Source organism: Podarcis muralis, chromosome 18 (genome assembly GCF_964188315.1).
Source record: "Podarcis muralis chromosome 18, rPodMur119.hap1.1, whole genome shotgun sequence".
In the NCBI taxonomy this organism is placed as follows: Eukaryota; Metazoa; Chordata; class Lepidosauria; order Squamata; family Lacertidae; genus Podarcis; species Podarcis muralis.
Genome location: NC_135672.1, coordinates 10,702,991 through 10,724,658, shown reverse-complemented (window position 1 = coordinate 10,724,658; position 21,668 = coordinate 10,702,991). Strand labels below are relative to the sequence as shown.

General features: G+C 50.1%; 1 protein-coding gene across 2 annotated transcripts; it reads right to left on the bottom strand.

The window, feature by feature from the left end:
* Positions 1-16,098: 16,098 nt before the first annotated feature.
* FAM174C (family with sequence similarity 174 member C) lies at positions 16,099-21,359 on the bottom strand. Of its 2 annotated transcripts, XM_077922057.1 has the most exons (4): positions 21,050-21,355; positions 19,575-19,691; positions 18,945-18,988; positions 16,099-17,870 (listed from the first exon to the last, which is right to left on the bottom strand). In XM_077922057.1, exons 1-3 carry the CDS (start codon positions 21,313-21,315, stop codon positions 18,976-18,978), a joined length of 396 nt encoding a protein of 131 aa, XP_077778183.1. In that variant the 5' UTR covers positions 21,316-21,355; the 3' UTR covers positions 16,099-17,870; positions 18,945-18,975. The 2 variants fall into 2 exon arrangements, with proteins under 2 accessions (XP_077778183.1, XP_077778184.1); XM_077922058.1 differs by lacking the exon at positions 18,945-18,988 and having other exon boundaries at positions 21,050-21,359.
* Between the last annotated feature and the right edge of the window lie 309 nt (positions 21,360-21,668).

Here is a 21,668-nt window from a genome sequence, read left to right as displayed (position 1 = left end):
AGTAGGGAGAAGGCCTCACTCTGAAAGACGGTCGCAGGCATAACCGCAAAAATCTCAGTCGGAAAAGGCCAAATCAGGTCTGATTTGCCAAAGTTTGGCGGTTTCCAAGTAAGAGGGGAGGAGGCTGCGATTTCGCAAAGCTGGGAGTTCACAAATGTCCAAAATTTGGCGTCTAAAATTAATGTGACTGAACGTTTTTGATGGCATTGATGAATATGTATTGTCGAAAGAATTATATATGATATTGGCAGCTCAAATATGGAATTGCAACTCGATAGAAAAGATCTGAGACTGGGCGCTTGATAACAAGCACTCTGGAATAGAGTTGTAACGGAGAAAACCATGGGTAATTTGAGATTTTGACTGGGACTAGACCTTCCATCTTTTATATGATTTGGCGTTCTTTTATTATAAATACACAACAGAGCCATCTTTTTCAAGACAACCCTCACCTTCAGCCTTGCAAATCTGGAGCTAGACCTCCATAAAAGCAATGCTGATACAGTCGTACCTCGTAAGTCAAACGGAACCCGTTCCGGAAGTCCGTTCAACTTCCAAAACGTTCGGAAACCAAAGCGCGGCTTCTGATTGGCTGCAGGAAGCTCCTCCAGCCAATCGGAAGTCGCGGAAGCCCCATCGGACGTTCGGGTTCCAAAAAAAGTTTGCAAACCGAAACACTCACTGGTTTGCGGCATTCAGGAGCCAAAACGTCCGAGAACCAAGGCGTTTGGGAATACGATTGTATTCTCTAGTCGGACTTTGCTATTTTAACCCCTGCACAGTTGTCTTCGTGGGTCTGTTGTCTTGCTTTGCGTCTTTCAGTTTTAGAACGGTTCTCTCTGTTTTACATCGCGAAACGAAATGGGGGATACAGAAAAATCTTTACAAAAGGGGATTGGGAGAAAAATGCCAAATCAGACATGCCAGGAAAATGTTTGGTGAGCGAGATGTCGAGAAGGCTGCGCTTTTGCAAAAGCCAGGAGTTCACAAATGTCCCTGGCGTGTGTGTGTGTGTGTGTGTGTGTGTGTGTGTGTGTGTGTGTTTTTCGCTGGAAAGGCTCCTCCATAACATGAAAGCCCGTGGCAGATTTAAGGCCAGATTGGCAGCTGTTGCCGAGGTCCTGTGGCCGGGGAATGTGGCGGATCACGGAGGAGGTCAGAGGATGAAGGAACTGCGGTCAAGAGTTTGCGTCCGGAGGGGACGGCTTGGGCTGGCCAGAGGTGCGGGGGGTCAGGTCTTTCGGGGGGGGGAGAGGCTTGCCAACAAAGGAGGGGGGGCAGGACAGTGTAGTAAGGAAGGAAGATAAAACAAACGGCAAGCAGCAATTTGGAGGTAAATTCTAGGTCGAAAACGGCAGGATCTACAAGGCTAACACGATGATGGAGATACTGGTGGAGCCCTCTCCCGGAACGAGGGCCGCTTCCCGTTGGAGGGTGATCTCCCGGGGGCCGCCAGCTGGCTGTGGGATGGGCTAGGCACAGTTGTGGGTGGAGCCACTCTGATCTTGGCGCAATTCCAACCATGGGGGGAAATAACCGGAGGTTTTCGCACATGAGACGTGACAGCAATGCAAGGGCACTTTTTGGTTAGGTCGAAGATGCTCCCAGGAAGGTGCAAAGTCGTGCTCGCAAGAGGGTGTGGTCTGGAAATAGGGGTGTGGCCTAGGAAGGCCCTGATCCGGGGGAAAGCCCGCAGCCCAGAGGGAGAGGGCGGCGGGCCCACAGGCGCCAGGTTGAGCAGCCCTGGAGGGAGGGCTTGGCGACAGGAGTTCGCAGATGGGAGAGGAGGAGGCAGAAGGTGAGGCCGGCTGTGGATCGGGCTACGAAGGCTGGAGGCTGCCTACGAAGGGTCAGGATCAAGCCCAAAAAGGCCCATCTAGTGTGAAACTGTGGAATTGGGTAGAACCCCACTGGCATCTTTCGATTTGTTGTTCTTTAGCCGTTTCGTCGTGTCCGCCTCTTCGTGACCCCCTGGACCAGAGCACGCCAGGCCCTCCTGTCTTCCACTGCCTCCCGCAGTTTGGTCAAACTCATGCTGGTAGCTTCGAGAACACTGTCCCACCATCTCGTCCTCTGTCGTCCCCTTCTCCTTGTGCCCTCCATCCTTCCCAACATCAGGGTCTTTTCCAGGGAGCCTTCTCTTCTCATGAGGTGGCCAAAGTCTTGGAGCCTCGGCTTCAGGATCTGTCCTTCCAGTGAGCACTCAGGGCTGATTTCCTTCCGAATGGAGAGGTTGGATCTTCTTGCAGTCCATGGGACTCTCAAGAGTCTCCTCCAGCACCATAATTCAAAAGCATCCATTCTTTGGCGATCAGCCTTCTTTATGGTCCAGCTCTCACCTCCGTACATCACTACTAGGAAAACCAGAGCTTTAACTATACGGACCTTTGTTGGCAAGGTGATGTCTCTGCTTTTTAAGATGCTGCCTAGGTTCGTCACTGCTTTTCTCCCAAGCAGCAGGCGTCTTTTAATTTCGTGGCTGCTGTCACCATCTGCAGTGATCATGGAGCCCAAGAAAGTGAAATCTCTCACTGCCTCCATTTCTTCCCCTTCTATTAGCCAGGAGGTGATGGGACCAGTGGTCATGACCTTCAGGTGTTTTTATGTTGAGCTTCAGACCATATTTTGCACTCTCCTTCTGCGCTCTCTTTTTCAATTTACATCTCTGCAATTAATAGGGACTAGAGACTTGGTGGTTGTTTTAAAAAGAAGGGAGACAGGGCATCTGGACTGTCTGGAATCTTGCTGCTAGCAAGTTGGCGTCCGTTCTTCAGAGATGGCTGCTGGGCAATCGCTATGGAGAGCCTGATATTCTTCTCAGGTGCCTCATCCTTCACCCTGAAATGAGCTGGACTTGGGGTCTGGGTTCCTTTTAAAAGAGAGAGAGAAAGAGAGATATCGGTGGAAGATAATGTATTGTGCATGCCAGGTGTGTAGCGGCTGGCTGTGCACGTGTGCTCTAGACGTGCTCAGAGGCACTATTGTTTATTGCGATACGAAAATTATCTTAGCTATGATAGATGGAGAGGAGGGGGGAAGAGGGAGGACCCATATTTCCCAGAATCCCCTTTCCCCTCCTCTATAAGAATGAATGAATGAATCTTTATTTGCGCCAGCCGTTGACCATAGCAATAAAACAACAATATGATATACAAAGAACAGAAATAAAAAGTCAATTATACAAAATACATTTTAGGGTTTTGAATCAACAGTGGACCTTATTCTGATTGCCCCAGCTAAAAGCCTTGCCACTTTGCTGTCACCTGCTCATCTTGATCTGCCAAGAGAAAGGACACTGTGGCGACCCGGAATGGACGATAAAAGAGGGGTGATAATCTCATTCCTCAAGTCTTTATCAAGAGGGCAAGCTAGAAGGTTGTGGTAATAATAATAATAATTTATTTATACCCTGCCCATCTGGCTGGGTTTCCCCGGCCCTTTGGGGCTACTTCCAACAAAATATGAAAAATACAATAAAGCATCAAACATTAAAAACTTCCCTAAACAGGGCTGCCTTCGGATGTCTTCTATAAGTCAGATAGTTGTTTATTGCCTTGACATCTGATGGGCGGGCGCCACCACCGAGAAGGCCCTCTATGGGGACATTCTGTGGGAAGGAGCCCAAGGGGTTAAAGGAAGTGGGGCATCATCTTTTCACAGGGCCCTACTATTGCCTCACCCACTTTTCCTTTGACCCCGCCCCCTGCTGGCATGATGCTCAACACCGCCCTGTTAGCCCCGCCCCTCTCCTCCTGACCAGCGAGTCGTCAGGGTGGAGCTTCCTGTCCAGCCTAGCTGGGCGTTTTCTCGACTTCCTCTCGCTTTGCAGGCGGCGCTGCCTCCTAGTGGCAGGAGGGCAACACCGCCCCCTAGTGGCAGGAGGGCAACGCCGCTCGATAAATGGGGCAAAGAACCGCAACCCCACAGTTTAATAAATGAGGGCTAGAAACTTGAAGTGTGTTTTAGGGAGGTGATGTGGAGATATGGGGAATGGGCGTACATTGAGGAGAGAGGAGGGGGGGAAAGAGGGAGAGAAAGGAAGAGCTTTCAGAAAAGCCCTCAATAAATCCTACCCAGGGCGGCGAGTTTACGAGCATTTCACGGCGATTAGCCCTGGAAGAAGAGACCTAATTAATTTTAACAACAGGAGAGCATTACAAGCCCTTTAAGCCCCCGACTCTTCAGAGGCTGTCCGCAGAATTTCAAAAACCATCCCTCATCACCATTACGAGCAACCTTAAACCTTAACAAAACAAAATAATTTACTGGAAGCCTAAACGGCTGCAGGTGAACCTGCAGAGCGCCGTAGACTGGGTTCAAAATAGCAGAAGCAATGGACCAGGAGGAATCTGGGGTTGCCAACTTTCCATCCTGGGCTCTGCTCTCCCGGCAGGGCATGTGATTTTACGGAGCTAACCTTGTTGATGTTGTTGTTGTCGTTTAGTCATGTCCGCCTCTTCGTGACACCCTGGACCAGAGCATGCCAGGCCCTCCTGTCTTCCACTGCCTCCCGCAGTTTGGTCAGACTCATGCTGGTCGCTTCGAGAACACTGTCCCACCACCTCGTCCTCCGTCGTCCCCTTCTCCTTGCGCCCTCCATCTTTCCCAGCATCAGGGTCTATTCCAAGGAGTCTTCTCTTCTCATGAGGTGGCCAAAGTCTTGGAGCCTCAGCTTCAGGATCTGTCCTTCCAGTGAGCACTCAGGGCTGATTTCCTTCCGAATGGATTGATCTTCTTGCAGTCCATGGGACTCTCAAGAGTCTCCTCCAGCACCAGAATTCAGAAGCATCCATTCTTCGGTGATCAGCCTTCTTTATGGTCCAGCTCTCACTTCCATACATCACTACTGGGAAAATCATAGCTTGAACTATACGGACCTTTGTTGGCAAGGTGATGTCTCTGCTTTCTAAGATGCTGTCCAGGTTTGTCATCGCTTTTCTCCCAAGAAGCAGGCGTCTTTTAATTTCGTGGCTGCTGTCACCATCTGCAGTGATCATGGAGCCCGAGAAAGTAAAATCTCTCACTGCCTCCATTTAAGGCTCTTCAGGGAGGTGTCTTAAAAAATACAGTTTTGGGTGTGAGGAATTCAAATCTGCTATTATTTTTGTGATTGGGTGGAATTTCGCTTGGTATGTCCACATTTAATGAAGAAGTGCATAAACTGCTTTCAGGCAAAGCGAAAGGTTTTAATTTTACCTTCTGAAAATGTCAGGTAATGCTAAATAATAATAATAATAATAGGACGAGTAGTTGGCAATCACTTTTAATGATTGCTATGCAATTTTACACACATTTTCCTTACCAAGGGAAAACTGAAGTACCATATTTTTCCGTGTATAAGACTAGGTTTTTCCCCCCTAAAAAATAATGTCAAAAATTAGGGGGCGTCTTATACAGTGGTACATCGGGTTAAGTACTTAATTCGTTCTGGAGGTCCGTTCTTAACCTGAAACTGTTCTTAACCTGAAGCACCACTTTAGCTAATGGGGCCTCCTGCTGCCGCCGCACCGCCGGAGCACAATTTCTGTTCTTATCCTGAAGCAAAGTTCTTAACCTGAAGCACTATTTCTGGGTTAGTGGAGTCTGTAACCTGAAGTGTATGTAACCTGAAGCGTATGTAACCTGAGGTACCACTGTACTCTGGACCATCTCCCCCCGTTTTCTTAAATCTGAGTCCCCCAAAATAGGGGGAGTCTTATACATGGGGGCGTCTTATAGTCGGAAAAATACAGTATATATTAACTGAACCAAAACGAACTTTGAATTCCCAAGTCACGTTACAGCTTATCAGCACTCCTTGCTTTTTGGGAAAGTTGAACAATCCAACGCGCCAAGGGGATTTTCCAACGTTTTTATTGATGGCTTAGCTCATGGGTAGACAACCTAAGGCCCGGGGGCTGGATCCGGCCCAATCACCTTCTCAATCCAGCCCACAAACGGTCCAGGAATCAGCGTGTTTTTACATGAGTAGAATGTGTCCTTTTATTTAAAATGCATCTCTGGGTAATTTGTGGGGCACAGGAATTTGTTCATTTTTTCCTTCAGAAAAGGTGACCTGGGGCCAGTCACCGCCTCGCACGGTTGTTGTGAGGATTAACTGAGGACGGGGAGGAGAAACTTGAACCCAATACCTCGAGCTCCTTGGGTTTCTGGCAGGGGAGGGGAGCGGATTATGAATGCCGATAACAACAAATAATATTATAATTGGAAGTGTGGGCCTGTGTGTGTGTTAATCACCAGCCACAAAACTCTTGTTTGCCCTTGATTTCAGCATTTAAAGACTCCTTTAAAGAAAAGAATTCCGCCAGCATGGGATAGATTAATACAACACTGACCCCTCCTGGATTCCTTGAAAATAAGGCATTCAGTTATCTCCCTTCCGCTTAAAAAATATTCTTCTGGGATTTTATTTTGGCAGTGGGGCTCCTATATTAAGCGTTTAGTCTGGATCCGCCGCTCGTCTCCAACTTGCTTTTCCATTCTTCATAATGTCAAAACTCTCTCCCTGTGGTTAGGAGATGTGGGAGGTTGTGTTATTCCAGAGGTCAGTGTCTGGGATGGACGATGGGGGTGGAGACCCTCCGTTGGGGATACTGGGCCGAGGCCGTTTAGGGCTTTCAAGGTCAGCACCAACACTTTGAATTGTGCTCGGAAACATCCTGGGAGCCAATGTAGGTCTTTCAGGACTGGTGTTATGTGGTCTCAGCGGCCGCTCCCAGTCACCAGTCTAGCTGCCGCATTCTGGATTAGTTGCAGTTTCCAGGTCACCTTCAAAGGGAGCCCCACGGAGAGCGCATGGCAGTAGTCCAAGCGGGAGATAACCAGAGCATGCACCACTCTGGCCAGACAGTTTGCGGGCAGGGAGGGTCTCATCCTGCGTACCAGATGGAGCTGCCCTGGACACAGAACTGACCTGCGCCTCCATGGACAGCGGTGAGTCCAAAATGACCTCCAGGCTGCGCACTTGGTCCTTCTGGGGCACGGTTACCCCATTCAGGACCAGGGAGTCCCCCACACTTGCCCACCCCAACATAATATTAAAATTAATATTAATAATATTAAAAACATGACAAAAGAGCAAACATTAAAAACGTCCCTAAACAGAGCTGCCTTCAGAGGTCTTCTAAAAGTCAGATAGTTGTTTATTTCCTTGACATTTGATGGGAGGGCGTTCCACAGGGCGGGCGCCACCACCGAGAAGGCCCTCTGCCTAGTTCCCTGTAATTTGGCTTCTCGCAATGAGGGAACCGCCAGAAGTCCCTCGGAGCTGGACCTCAGTGTCTGGGCAGAACGATGGGGGTGGAGACGCTCCTTCAGGTATACTGGGCCTTTGAGGCCGTTTAGGGCTTTCAAGGTCAGCACCAACACTTTGAATTGTGCTCGGAAACGTCCTGGGAGCCAGTGTAGGAGCCAATTTGTTGCTGTGTTGTGTATCTTTGTGCTTCTATCTTGCAAACCACCCTGTGGTCCTTGGATGAAGGCGCAGAATGGAAATTAAGCAAACAAACGCCCAAGTCAGTCATTCTCACATCATTTTTTTTTCTAAAAAAAAATAAAAATTGCTTAGGGGTACTCTCATTTTGACTCAAGAAAACCACCATTTTATAGTTCAAATTGGGGAAAATAAATACAGTATAGAAACACAAAAACACACAAGGCAGCAACAAATAAAGAATAATAATACACCCCCCATAGTTGCAGCGCGGTGTTGTAGCGTAAAACTTCTCTCCCTCTTTCCCCCCCCCCCCCGAAGAGTAGAGGTTTTGGGGGGAGTTTTTTTAATATTGTTTTTGAGGAACTGATGTGAGACCTCTCCCCCCCCCCAACAACACCTCCCTTGAAGATTTGCCAGCGGAGCGGAAGAGTAAACCACGTAAAATGGAAAAGCAACCGAGTGAAGCAAGGAGGTTTTCGAGAACCTGGGAGGTGTGTATTTTTTTATTTTTTTTAGGGGGGGGATAAGACCTGGATGGGCCCTGCTCACTCAGCAAGAAGCTGCAGCGGAGGAGTTAATCCACTTTGAATTGCAACAGCCGAATCGAGCCAGGAGCGGCTCGTGTCATATCTGACAGCCTGACAGCGCTTGACTGGCAAGCCCTCAAACGGAAAGCAACTCAGATGGAGATGAGTGGCAGTATTTTAAAGCAGCGTCTTGACAGGATCGGGGTGTTTTTTCCCCTGTCCTCCTTTCCTTTTTTCTTTTGCATGGCTTGGGAGGCGGCGGCAGAACGTGTGTCGCTTCGTTCCCCCATCAAGAAGGCTGATGGCCGAAGAATGGATGCTTTTGAATTCTGGTGCTGGAGGAGACTCTTGAGAGTCCCATGGACTGCAAGAAGACCAAACCTCTCCATTCTGAAGGAAATCAGCCCTGAGTGCTCACTGGAAGGACAGATCCTGAAGCTGAGGCTCCAAGACTTTGGCCACCTCATAAGAAGAGAAGACTCCCTGGAAAAGACCCTGATGCTGGGAAAGATGGAGCTATGGTTTTCCCAATAGTGATGTATGGAAGTGAGAGCTGGACCATAAAGAAGGCTGATCGCCGAAAAATGGATGCTTTTGAATTCTGGTGCTGGAGGAGACTCTTGAGAGTCCCATGGACAGCAAGAAGATCCAACCTCTCCATTCTTAAGGAAATCAGCCCTGAGTGTTCACTGGAAGGACAGATCCTGAAGCTGAGGCTCCAAGACTTTGGCCATGAGAAGAAAAGACTCCCCGGAAAAGACCCTGATGTTGGGAAAGATGGAGGGCGCAAGGAGAAGGGGATGACGGAGGACGTGATGGTGGGACAGTGTTCTCGAAGCTACCAGCATGAGTTTGACCAAACTGCGGGAGGCAGTAGAAGACAGGAGGGCCTGGCATGCTCTGGTCCAGGGGGTCACGAAGAGTCGGACACGACTAAACGGCTCAACAACAACAAAAGGCCAGGGCAATGGATGCAAGTTTTAGCTTTGCGCAATCGGCTGGCGGGTTTCGACACGCACTCGCCCGCCTCCCTCTCTGCCCCGCTTCCGGACAAGCGGGATCCGAGTTCGAGGAGACTGCAAAGTGCTCTGTATGTGCTTGAAATCTACAGTCTGCACATCACGACGAGCAGGCTTCCTGATGAGGCCATGCCCGCGGGAGACTATCTCCTGCAGAGCTCAGTGAGCGATTGGGTACCTAAGCATTTAAATCTTAGCATTTATATAGCTTTTTCCTCGCCGCCACGGCAAGATGCAGAGCTCTTCTTACACATTCTCTGATTGCAAAGTTTGCAAGGATAGAATTGTAAAAGCGGAGAGGGGCGTTAGAGGACATCTGAACCCAACCCGCCATTCCACGCGGGAATCCTGCGAATTGCAGCGCCCCTGACAGGCAGGCCATGAGTCTGCAGCTTAACTGCGCCCAGCGAAGGAAAACCATCAGGCCCACAAGGCCACTGGTACCTTGGCCAGTGGTACTGTTGCAGGAAACTCCCCCCCCCCATCATTCAGTTTGTACAAACTCCACACACAAACACACACACAACATACGCGATGCTTCTGTTATAAATTCATAGAAAATCACCCCTACATCTGATCTGTACCGTTCCACTTTTATTTTGCTCCATGAAGGAAGGATTTCTGATTTCCTTCTGAATGGAGAGGTTTGATCTTCTTGCAGTCCATGGGACTCTCAAGAGTCTCCTCCAGCACCAGAATTCAAAAGCATCCATTCTTCGGCCATCAGCCTTCTTGATGGTCCAGCTCTCACTTCCATACATCACTGCTGGGAAAACCAGAGCTTGAACTATTCGGACCTTTGTTGGCACGGTGATGTCTCTGCTTTTTAAGATGCTGTCTAGGTTTGTCATTGCTTTTCTCCCAAGAAGCAGGCGTCTTTTAATTCCATGGCTGTTGTCACCATCTGCAGTGATCCTGGAGCCCAAGAAAGTAAAATCTCTCACTGCCTCCATTTCTTCCCCTTCTATTTGCCAGGAGGTGATGGGACCAGTGGCCATGATCTTCGTTTTTTTATGTTGAGCTTCAGACCATATTTTGCACTCTACTCTTTCACCCTCATTAAGGCTAAGCCTAACATTTTACCCATGCTCAGTTCAGAGTTTTTTATCGGTCCGGCCTGGCAAGGCACCCCTCACTTTGGGATGATTTCTTCATAATCTCTCATTTTAATTCCACTAGATTATTATTTTCTTTTCCGGTTTTCTTTTGCAGGAATAAATATGCGACTCCAGTTAAATTCAGAGGCCTGCTAGCACCACGCTTCCTTCGACATCCCTCCCACCCACCCACCCCCAAAAATACACCGTGTTTTAAACATTGCCCAAAAAAGAATAAAACTCCCTCTGGCCTTCATTAAACCTTACAGTCCGATATTATATGCAATAATGGAATCATTAGACAGAAAATATTGTATTCCTGACGCGTCCGCCGGGGACCTGCCCGTTTTTCCTTGTCTAAATATAACAGCATCGTTCTTAGGCAAAGAGCTGCTTCCGATCCCGCGGGGCTTTGTTATATTTTCACGGGCCGGGTTTGGAATAGAGTGTTTCCTCCTGGATCACGTGCCCAATTCCCTTACTCGTCAGTGGGTGGAAAATCAAATAGGGTAAGGGGAGAGGTATGGAAGTGAGAGCTGGACCATAAAGAAGGCTGATCGCCAAAGAATGGATGCTTTTGAATTCTGGTGCTGGAGGAGACTCTTGAGAGTCCCATGGACTGTCCTACTCTTCGTGACCCCCTGGACCAGAGCACGCCAGGCCCTCCTGTCTTCCACTGCCTCCCGCAGTTTGGTCAAACTCATGTTCGTAGCTTCGAGAACACTGTCCCACCATCTCGTCCTCTGTCGTCCCCTTCTCCTTGCGCCCTCCATCTTTCCCAACATCAGGGTCTTTTCCAGGGAGTCTTCTCTTCTCCTGAGGTGGCCAAAGTCTTGGAGCCTCAGCTTCAGGATCTGTCCTTCCAGTGAGCACTCAGGGCTGATTTCCTTCAGAATGGAGAGGTTGGATCTTCTCGCAGTCCATGGGACTCTCAAGAGTCTCCTCCAGCACCAGAAGTCAAAAGCATCCATTCTTCGGCCATCAGCCTTCTTGATGGTCCAGCTCTCACTTCCATAAATCACTACTGGGAAAACCATGGCTTTAACTATACGGACCTTTGTTGGTAAGGTGATGTCTCTGCTTTTTAAGATGCTGCCTAGGTTTGCCATCGCCTTTCTCCCAAGGAACAGGCGTCTTTTAATTTCGTGACTGCTGTCATCATCTGCAGTGATCATGGAGCCCAAGAAAGTAAAATCTCTCACTGCCTCCATTTCTTCCCCTTCTATTTGCCAGGAGGTGGTGGGACCAGTGGCCATGATCTTCGTTTTTTTTTATGTTGAGCTTCAAACCATATTTTGCACTCTCCTCCTGATGTTTTAGGGGTTGTTTTTAAAAGTCTGGAATGGATTGATCCGTTTTGCATTCCTTTCTATGCCTTGGTTTTGGAACGCTTTGGTTTTGGAACGGAATTTCCGAAACGGATTAAGTTTGAGAACCCAAGGTACCACTGTAGTATTCATTCTCTGCCATATTCCTGATCATTACCACAGATTGCATTCAAACCGTGAGGACTGGAGAGTTAATTTGCCTTTTGAGAGCATCTATCAAATACAAAACTGGCTCGTTCGGTTGGATCCTGCTGGTCACTTGCAAAAGCACAGAGAGCTGCATCTTTCGCACTCGTGTCCTGCTGGCCAACTTCCAACCGGGGCACCTCGTTGGCCACTGTTGTGAGAACAGAATGCGGGCCCAAATGGGTCCCCTCTGGTCTCATCCTGCAGTCCTTACGTCAGCCCAATGCCACGACGCTCCATTTTCCTTTACAGAAAAAACCCCAAGTTTCTAGTCCTTATTAATGGAGGAGATATACAGCCAGGCATGTAGGCAGGATTCTACCCGATTCCTCAGTCAGTCAGATCCTACTTGGGGGCTTCATTTGGGGGGGGGGGGATCTGACCAGCTTCCTGATTCCACAGAAGCTCCGCCTCCACTGGGCGGGGCATGTCCTGCGAGGGGAGGGGCTACAACATAGCGCACAAAGTCGCCCCGCCCCTTTTGCAGCGCTAGGGTAGCATTTCCTCTTCCAAAAAAAAAAAGGTCTTTATTTAAAAGTGGGGAAAAGAGGATTTTTGTGGATGGTGTTTCTGGGACCCCCACCTTTGAATTGCCGTATTTTTCGCTCTATAAGATGCACCAGACCACAAGACGCACCTAGTTTTTGGAGGAGGAGAACAAGAAAAAAAATATTCTGAATCCCAGAAGCCAGAACAGCAAGAGGGATCGCTGCGCAGTGAAAGCAGCAATCCCTCTTGCTGTTCTGGCTTCTGGGATAGCTGCGCAGCCTGCATTCGCTCCATAAGACGCACACACATTTCCTCTTATTTTTTAGGAGGGGAAAAGTGAGCCTTATAGAGCAAAAAATACGGTATTTTGCTGCTGGGTCTCTGGGCCAGAAAGGCACAGAAGATAAAGCAGAATATAATAGCAGTTTAGCCTCTCAGCCGGGAAGTTATTTGACTCTAATAACCTTTACCTTTGTGCAATTCCACTTTGCGGGGGGAGATGAAAAAGTGTTAGAGGCCGCGGGGGGGGGGGGCGGGCGCATTTCCCCCCTAAGCTCCGACTTCACAGGCTAATTACGACACCGCCGCAGGATCTGGGGCCCCCGGGGACCGGGTGCGAAAGAACGGCAGGCTCTGGTTCCTATGGCGACTGGGAGGCTGTGGATCTCTCCGCCTGGGGCTGTGCTTTGGGTAGCGGCAAATCAAATACGGCCGGGGGGGGGCTGGGGGGGAGAACGACGTGTGAATATTCGCAGGCGAAAGTGTGGTGGAAATGAAATGGCTTGAATTAAGAGCCACGGTGCAGAGAACGAGAACTGTAGTTTCTCGCCCGCCTGGTGCTGCGGTTCTCGGTGCCCGCTGAGAACTATGGTTTCTGGGGGGCTCTGGTGGAAGCCACTGGTTTTTAAACGTAGGGCAGTGGTGTCCAAACTTTTTTCCCAAAGAGGGCCAGATTTGATGAAGTGAAGGGCCGTGGGGGCGAACCCAATTTGTTGACCTTTTTTTAGGATGGAAGTTGAGCTTTTTTTAGGAAATAAATAAAACCGAAATGGACCTAGCCCTGCCACACAGAGCTGGGGAAAAGAAATCTCCAAGATTTTTAAATACAGTGGTACCTCTGGTTACGTACTTAATTCGTTCCAGAGGTCCGTTCTTAACCTGAAACTGTTCTTAACCTGAAGCACCACTTTAGCTAATGGGGCCTCCTGCTGCTGCCGTGCCACCAGAACACGATTTCTGTTCTCATCCTGAAGCAAAGTTCTTAACCTGAAGCACTATTTCTGGGTTAGCGGAGTCTGTAACCTGAAGCGTATGTAACCCGAGGTACCACTGTATAATGACATTTTCCATTCATTATGACACTAAATTCATTACCTTCAGTAGCTTAGGGCCTCATCAAACCTAAATCCAGCCCTGAGTATGCTGGATATTCAACAGCAGCAGCAAACATCTTAGCCAGGGGTCAGCAGGGGGCCAGTCCACTGTCCCTCAGACCTTGTGGGGGGCCGGACTATATTTTGGGGGGGGGGGGGGATGAACGAATTCCTATGCCCCTCAAATAACCCAGAGATGCATTTGAAATAAAAGGGCACATTCTACTCTTGTAAAAACACGCTGATTCCCGGACCATCCGCATCTGGATTGAGAAGGCGATTGGTCCGGATCCGGCCCCCGGGCCTTAGTTTGCCTACCCGTGATCTTAGCAGTTAATCAACCTGCAACCAGTCCACTGCAAGTTGATTAATCTACACACCCAAACAAGCAACGCTTTTTAAGAGTTCGGAGCTGTTTCCAGGGGAATTTGGGGGGATTCTGGCTGCTTCCGCGGCACAAAGTTGTTGTTCTTGTTTAGTTGTGTCCAACTCTTCGTGACCCCCTGGACCAGAGCACGCCAGGCCCTCCTGTCTTCCACTACCTCCCGCAGTTTGGTCAAACTCATATTTGTAGCTTTGAGAACACTGTCCCACCATCTCGTCCTCCGTCGTCCCCTTCTCCTTGTACCCTCCATCTTTCCCAACATCAGGGTCTTTTCCAGGGAGTCTTCTCTTCTCATGAGGTGGCCAAAGTCTTGGAGCCTCAGCTTCAGGATCTGTCCTTCCAGTGAGCACTCAGGGCTTTACACCCACTTTATGCACCAACCACTGGTGCTGAAGAAACTGAAATTGGCCAATTCTATGAAGACTTACAACACCTTATAGAAGTGACACCAAAGAAGGATGTTCTTCTCATTATAGGGGATTGGAATGCTAAAGTAGGGAATCAAGAGATAAAAGGAACAACTGGCAAGTTTGGCCTCAGAGATCAAAACGAAGCAGGGCAAAGGCTAATAGAGTTCTGCCGAGAGAACAAGCTGGTCATCACAAACACGCTTTTCCAACAACACAAGAGACGACTCTACACATGGACATCACCAGATGGGCAACATCGAAATCAGATTGATTATATTCTCTGCAGCCAAAGATGGAGAAGCTCTATACAGTCCGCAAAAACAAGACCTGGAGCGGACTGTGCATAACGTAGTTGGTGCATAAAGCACTGTATTTTTCGCTCTATAAGACGCACCAGACCACAAGACGCACCTAGTTTTTGGAGGAGGAAAACAAGAAGAAAAATATTCTGAATCTCAGAAGCCAGAATAGCAAGAGGGATCGCTGCACAGTGAAAGCATCGATCCCTCTTGCAGTTCTGGCTTCTGGGATAGCTGTGCAGCCTGCATTCGCTCCATAAGACGCACACACATTTCCCCCTACTTCTTAGGAGGGGAAAAGTGAGTCTTATAGAGCAAAAAATACGGTATTTAAAGAGCACCCACTAGGGGATGCAGCCATGAAGAGGGCAGCTCTTTAATCTCCCGGCCGGCCTTTGACAACCTGTCAATTTCCGGCTTTTAGCTACGCCGGACCCGGTTGCTAATGGTGCATTAACCTTGCAGAGCCTCCGCAATTACCCTGACACTAATTTCTGACCGCCTTCGTGGATGGGGTCGTTTCGATTTGCGCTTTTGACAGGGAGAAAGGAAATTCTGCGGCGGAAGGAAAGAAGCGTGTGTCTGGTTCTCTCAGGGCGGAGATTTATATACCTTTTGCCAATGGTTTGGTGTGTGTTTTTTATTTAAAAAGGTTAAAAGTAGAAGCTTTGGGGTCGAAAGGGGGCGTGAAGAAATTCAGACAGGCTCCATCTTTCCGCAGACAGATGTGGCTTTAAAATATATAACAAAAGCAGCCATCAGACTGCTCTCTCCCTTTCCAATCCTCGCTCACTCACTTTTTCGTTCCTGTCTTTTTTAATGGCAGAAATCCCAGGTCTCCCCTGACCTCATTAGGGTAATTAGTGCAAACCTTTTGAAGCTGGGAGAATAAGCTTTGAGCCTAGGGGGAACGGGGCGAGCACAGCCAGGGTTTATTTTTTCATTTTTTAAATAATGCGCAGGGGTTTGAATGGAAAGTGTGCATGCTTGTGAGTGTTTTGCGCATTAGGGACTCATGGGTCATCTAGTCCGACCCACCCCCCAGACAACTGCTGGAGATGTGGGAGTAAAAATGCAAACAAAACGATTAACTGCCCAATCATAAGATCATTTTGGTGCGAGGTGAGGGTATTTACAGCAAGAGTAATAAGAAGAAGGATGCGGGTGGCTTTACTGGCCGAGGGAGCCGGCGTACAGCTTCCGGGTCATGTGGCCAGCATGACAGAGCCGCTTCTGGCGAACCAGAGCAGCGCATGGAAACGCCGTTTACCTTCCCGCCGGAGCGGTACCTATTTATCTACTTGCACTTTGACGTGCTTTCGAATTGCTAGGTTGGCAGGAGCTGGGACCGAGGAACGGGAGCTCACCCCGTCATTGCGGGGATTTGAACCGCCGACCTTCTGATCGGCAAGTCCTAGGCTCTGTGGTTTAACCCACAGCGCCACCCGCGTCCCTGCCACTGGCTTAAAGAGGGTGCAAAAAACCGTCCCAAGGTAACCCCGGCCCACGCCCGGTTTTAAATAGTGAATTTTGAAGCAGAGAAACGCAGGCGAGGATGGAATGTTTATTACGCATCAGCCGAAGGGTTGGTTTTTCCAGAACTACTGAAAAAGAGAAAATAATATCCCCGCAACGCATCAGTCAGAGTTTTAATAAAATAATTGTTCCCGTATTTGTTTCTCAAACTGAAATTTTCAGGTTTGGAACCAGAGTAAAACTGTTATCTTCCCAGAATTGTTTCACCAGGCACCTCCATACACCAACACACAGCTGCTGGTCCCAAATCGAAGGGCGAGCCCCAGTTTCGTTCTGACAGTCCTGTTTCTCGAATATTGCCTTGCCTTATGGGTCCCCAGGGAAAGGAGATTCGTTTCGACACAAAGACACCTGCGGCCCACCAATAAAGCCGTGTTTTCTCGCCGACTGTTTGTCCCATTTGGAAAACTCTTGGGTTATTACGGCCAATGTTAATCCTACCCAGAATAGGCAAAAATGACACTTATGAGCGCTGGTCGACTCTGAGCAGGGATGTATTTAGAAACAGGCTGTTTGTAGCATACAATGCCACAGGAAAAAAGGAAGGAACTGCAAATCGTTTAGGGGAAAAGCTGGCCTAGATTGACTTCTTGGGGTGACGAAGGAAAGGGAGGGAATGCTCCTTCTCATCAGTAGCACGGAAAGGAAAGAACCGACGGCTTTAAATAACCGCGGTTCCCCCATTTTAGCCTGACCTGCGGCACAACCTACACCGTTAGGTGATATCGTCACGGAGGGGGCGGTTTTGTCGAAACGGCATTTCCTGGCTGCCGTTTTCCTTCGCCAGCGAACACGCTTTCTCCAATTGCGATCTGTTGCAACGCTGCAAAAGAGCCGAAGGCGGCCATGCCGCCTGCTGTAAGCGGTAAACGGATGAGTCCAAAGTTGGGGTCATCGCTTGGATGTAAACAAAACAGAAACGAAACCAAAAAACGGTCTGGAACCTTTAGGACATCCAAACACAAGTGGGTCTACAATTCCCCACATCCGCCGGCTAAACTGACCAGTGCCGATGGGAATCGGAGTGCAACGACATCAGGCCAGTCCCTCGTCCCGGAACAGAAAAGCACCTTTCCAGATTCCTTAAGCGCCAGCACTGGGTTTTTCGGCACCCCTGAGCCGCCACCAGTTCTTGCTGGGGCCGTATTTCGAAAGCAGTTTGTGGAATGCAGCTGCAGGCGACCGCACGAAAGGGTGAGGCGATACCGACGCCGGGGAGAGGATAGAAGAACTGCGTGGTTTTCCCGCTCGGCGGCGGAGGCGGGTGAACTGCCAGCGGGGAAAGGGGTTGGGTTTAAACAGTGGCGATCTCGTTCAAGTTTGCCACATCAGGACCCAAGAAGAGCAGCCGCAGCAAACGTCGCTGGTGGGCCCCTCCTTCTCAAGGAGAGGAAATTCCTGGCCCCTGGGCTGCGGCGGATCGTCGACGTTGCACCGGTGACGGGACCCCTGCCCCAAGCTGGAATTCTGATCCGAAACTCTCGTCCTGCCTGTTTTTAGGAATGTGGAAGGAACACGGCCCTGGAGGGCTTGGCGATTCGATCTCCAGAGTCACTACTTTCGTCTCGTCGGCCGCGGGGCAAAAGAGGGGACGCCAGCTCTCCTCTGCAAAAGCCCCGGGGATGAAGTTTGGGTGGGGCAAAGCAGCATCGAAAGCAGCTCCAGGTAACAGGTTTTTTTTTTAAGTTTTTAAAAAAGAAACGACAGAAAGGGAATTGATAAACATGGCTTCCGATGATGGCTCTCCACCCCTCTGGTCACTTCAGGCCGTTGGTCCCGTCATCACCTAGAAAACGAAAGCAAAATTACAGGGAATCTGCCAGTTGCTCTAAGGACTCAGCTAAAAGGTGAAGGGACCCCTGACCATTAGGTCCAGTCGTGGCCGACTCTGGGGTTGCGGCGCTCATCTCGCTTTATTGGCCGAGGGAGCCGGCGTACAGCTTCCAGGTCATGTGACCAGCAGGACTAAGCCGCTTCTGGCGAACCAGAGCAGCGCACGGAAACGCAGTTTACCTTCCCGCCAGAGTGGTACCTATTTATCTACTTGCACTTTGACGTGCTTTCGAACTGCTAGGTTGGCAGGAGCAGGGACCGAGCAACGGGAGCTCACCCCGTCATTGCGGGGATTCGAACCACCGACCTTCTGATCGGCAAATCCTAGGCTCTGTGGTTTAATCCACATCCCATTGCGATCATAAGCAAGGAACACCGCGGGGAAGCGGTGCAGCGATGGACCGGCTTCCTGTTGGCCGACGAGAGAGTTCCTGTGGAACGCCCTCCCTTCAGATGTCAAAGCGATAAACAACTACCTGACATTCAGAAGACATCTTAAGGCAGCCCTGTTCAGGGAAGTTTTTAATGTGTGATATTTTAGTGTTTTTTGGTTTCTATGGAAGCCGCCCAGAGTGGCTGGGGAAACCCAGCCAGGTGGGCGGGGTACAAATAAATTGTTGTTGTTGTTGTTGTTGTATATTGTCAGGGAATTGGAGGCAGAGAAGGGGGAGAGACTGGGGACTTACAGAGATCAGGCTCCGTTAATTAGCAGCTGTTCTTCCTCGGACGAGGAAGGTGACGAAGGGCTGTCAGGAGGCAATGAATCTGAAAGGGGGGAGCCACCTCCGGGGCCCAGCCACTCTTGTAACAGAGGAAGGAACGGGGTTGGGCTCAGGAAACGGATATGCTGGGGGAAACGGAAAGCTCCTTCAGTTCGAGGCAACTGACTCACCATGATGGAGACGGGCTTTTGAGCTCTTGTATATAGCAAGAAGAAACCAATAAATCTTTGTAAATATGGCTGGATTCCCGGACTCTTATCTCTACTAGCACCCACCAATCATTCCTGACATATATATATACATACATAATTTTATTTGCAGGCCGCCATCCCACGCTCAAGGCAGCTTACTAAAGAATGAAAAAGAAATACACAATTGCAACATACGAAAGTTGGTAATAAGCAATCAAAAACACGCAACCAAATCAAACCATTTCCACAGGGTAAGATGTAAAGGTAAAAAGTTAATATAAATGACAAGAACTCCCAGTACCCCGACCGAACAATACCCCAGCCCAAGAGGGCTGAGGAACGCAGCACTAATATCTGCACCGGCCCTTGTGAACTTGAAGATGGCGGTCCCCTCACTGTGAGAAGTGAGGTTACAGGGAACCAAGCAGAGGGCCTTCTCGGTGGTGGCGCCCGCCCTGTGGAATGCCCTCCTGTCAGATGTCAAGAATATAAGCAACTATCCGACTTTTAAAAGACATCTGAAGGCAGCCCTGTTTAGGGAGGTTTTTAATGCTTAATGCTGTATTGTATTTTTAATATTCGATTGGGAGCCACCCAGCGATTATTAAAGATACACACCCCATAGAAGCAGGGGGAGTTAAACACATCCTTGACTGTTCAACCTTGATATAGTCCTGCAGCAGGACTTGGGTGTCACCAGCCTAACACCCACAACCCCAAGGGACATTCATACTTGGCACTCACCGCCTCAAATTCCGTGTTTCAAACAGGGTATCTTCGTCGCTCTCGAGGGAGGCCATCTCCATGGGGTCTTCCGAGTTGGAAAGGAGCCCGTACTTTTTCCGCGGCGGCTTCCTCGTCCTGCAAAAAAATGGCCTGCGTTCAGCTACGGTTGTGCTCATCACGGGCTGTGTGTGACGTTAAGCAAGCCCAGAGCAGACCCGTAGAAATTTGCGGAGGTGGCCGGCTTAGCGACATTTCATTTCAGCAGGTCTACTCTTCGGTTAGGGACGCGGGTGGCGCTGTGGGTTAAACCACAGAGCCTAGGAATTAAGATTGCCGAAAGAAATATCAACAACCTCAGATATGCAGGTGACACAACCTGGATGGCAGAAAGTGAGGAGGAATTAAAGAACCTTTTAATGAGGGTGAAAGAGGAGTGCGCAAAATATGGTCTGAAGCTCAACATCAAAAAAACGGAGATCATGGCCACTGGTCCCATCACCTCCTGGCAAACAGAAGGGGAAGAAATGGAGGCAGTGAGAGATTTTACTTTCTTGGGCTCCATGATCACTGCAGATGGAGACAGCAGCCACGAAATAAAAGACGCCTGCTTCTTGGGAGAAAAGCAATGACAAACCCTGGAAAAGACCCTGATGTTGGGAAAGATGGAGGGCGCAAGGCGAAGGGGACGACAGAGGACAAGATGGTTGGATAGTGTTCTCGAAGCTACTAGCATGAGTTTGACCAAACTGCGGGAGGTAGTGGAAGACAGGAGGGCCTGGCGTGCTCTGGTCCAGGGGGTCACGAAGAGGCGGACACGACTAAAACACCAGTTTCCGCACACCCCTGGAATCCCAGAGGGTCATCTCGCCCAACCCACCGCAAGGCAGGAATATTTTCTTGCCCAAATTTGAACTCATGACCCCGAGACGGAGAGTCTAGTGCTCTGCCGCCCGAGCGACTTTTCAAGGGCGATGACAGTTTATGCGATAATAGGTAAAGGTAAAGGGACCCCTGACCATTAGGTCCAGCCGTGACCGACTCTGGGGTTGCGGCGCTCATCTCTCTTTATTGGCCGAGGGAGCCGGCGTACAGCTTCCGGGTCATGTAGCCAGCAGGACTAAGCCGCTTCTGACGAAACCAGAGCAGCGCACGGAAACGCCGTTTACCTTCCCGCCGGAGTGGTACCTATTTATCTACTTGCACTTTGACGTGCTTTTGAACTGCTAGGTTGGCAGGAGCAGGGACCGAGCAACGGGAGCTCACCCCGTCATTGCGGGGATTCGAACCGCCGACCTTCTGATCGGCAAGCCCTAGGCTCTGTGGTTTAACCCACATCCCATTGCGATCATAAGCAAGGCAGAAAATGGGAAAGGTGGGGAGTGGGCGTGGCTTCGTGGGAAGGTTCCGAGGGCCGGGCGAAGGGGCCTGGGGGCCGCATCCGGGTCCCGAGCCGGAAGTGCCTTTTGGGGTGGGGTCTTCCTCCTCCTCCTCACCGCAGCGCCCGGCCCCCGAGGTAGTAGAGGAGGCCGATGCCGGCCACGCCGGCGATGACGTAGAGCGCCCGGTGAAGCGCCGGCATATGCAGGCCCAGCAGCCCAGAAGACGAGGAGGAAGAGGAGGAAGAGGACCCGGATGTCGTCGGCGCCGCCTCCGTAGCCGCGGTGTCCCCGGCCGGAGAGGTCTTGTTCCCCGCCGCCGTGAGGGTCAGCAGCGCCGCCGCCGCCGCCGCCACCCAGACGAGCCTCGCCGCAGCCGCCATCCGGGGCTCCGCGGTACGGGTAGGCCGCGCCGGAAGTGGCGGCGGGGAAGCGGTGCAGCGACGGAACGGCTTCCGGTCGACCGACGAGAGAGTTTGGGGGAGCGGCTAGAGCGGCGCATCTCCTCAGCCCTCCGCTCCTGGTTTTTCCTCTATGGACCCGAGTCTTTTTCCCTCAGGGAAAGGCCGAGCAGAAGCTGGGATTTCCTTTAAGAGTAGAGGGGAAAGCGGGAGACGTCAAACAATAACAGTGTCTTGTCAGGGGGGGGGAATGGGACTACAGTTCCCATGTGGCATAGCGCGGGCGGCAGCGCTGGCGAAGAATTTATCGCCGGCGCGGTGCCTGACGGGAAATG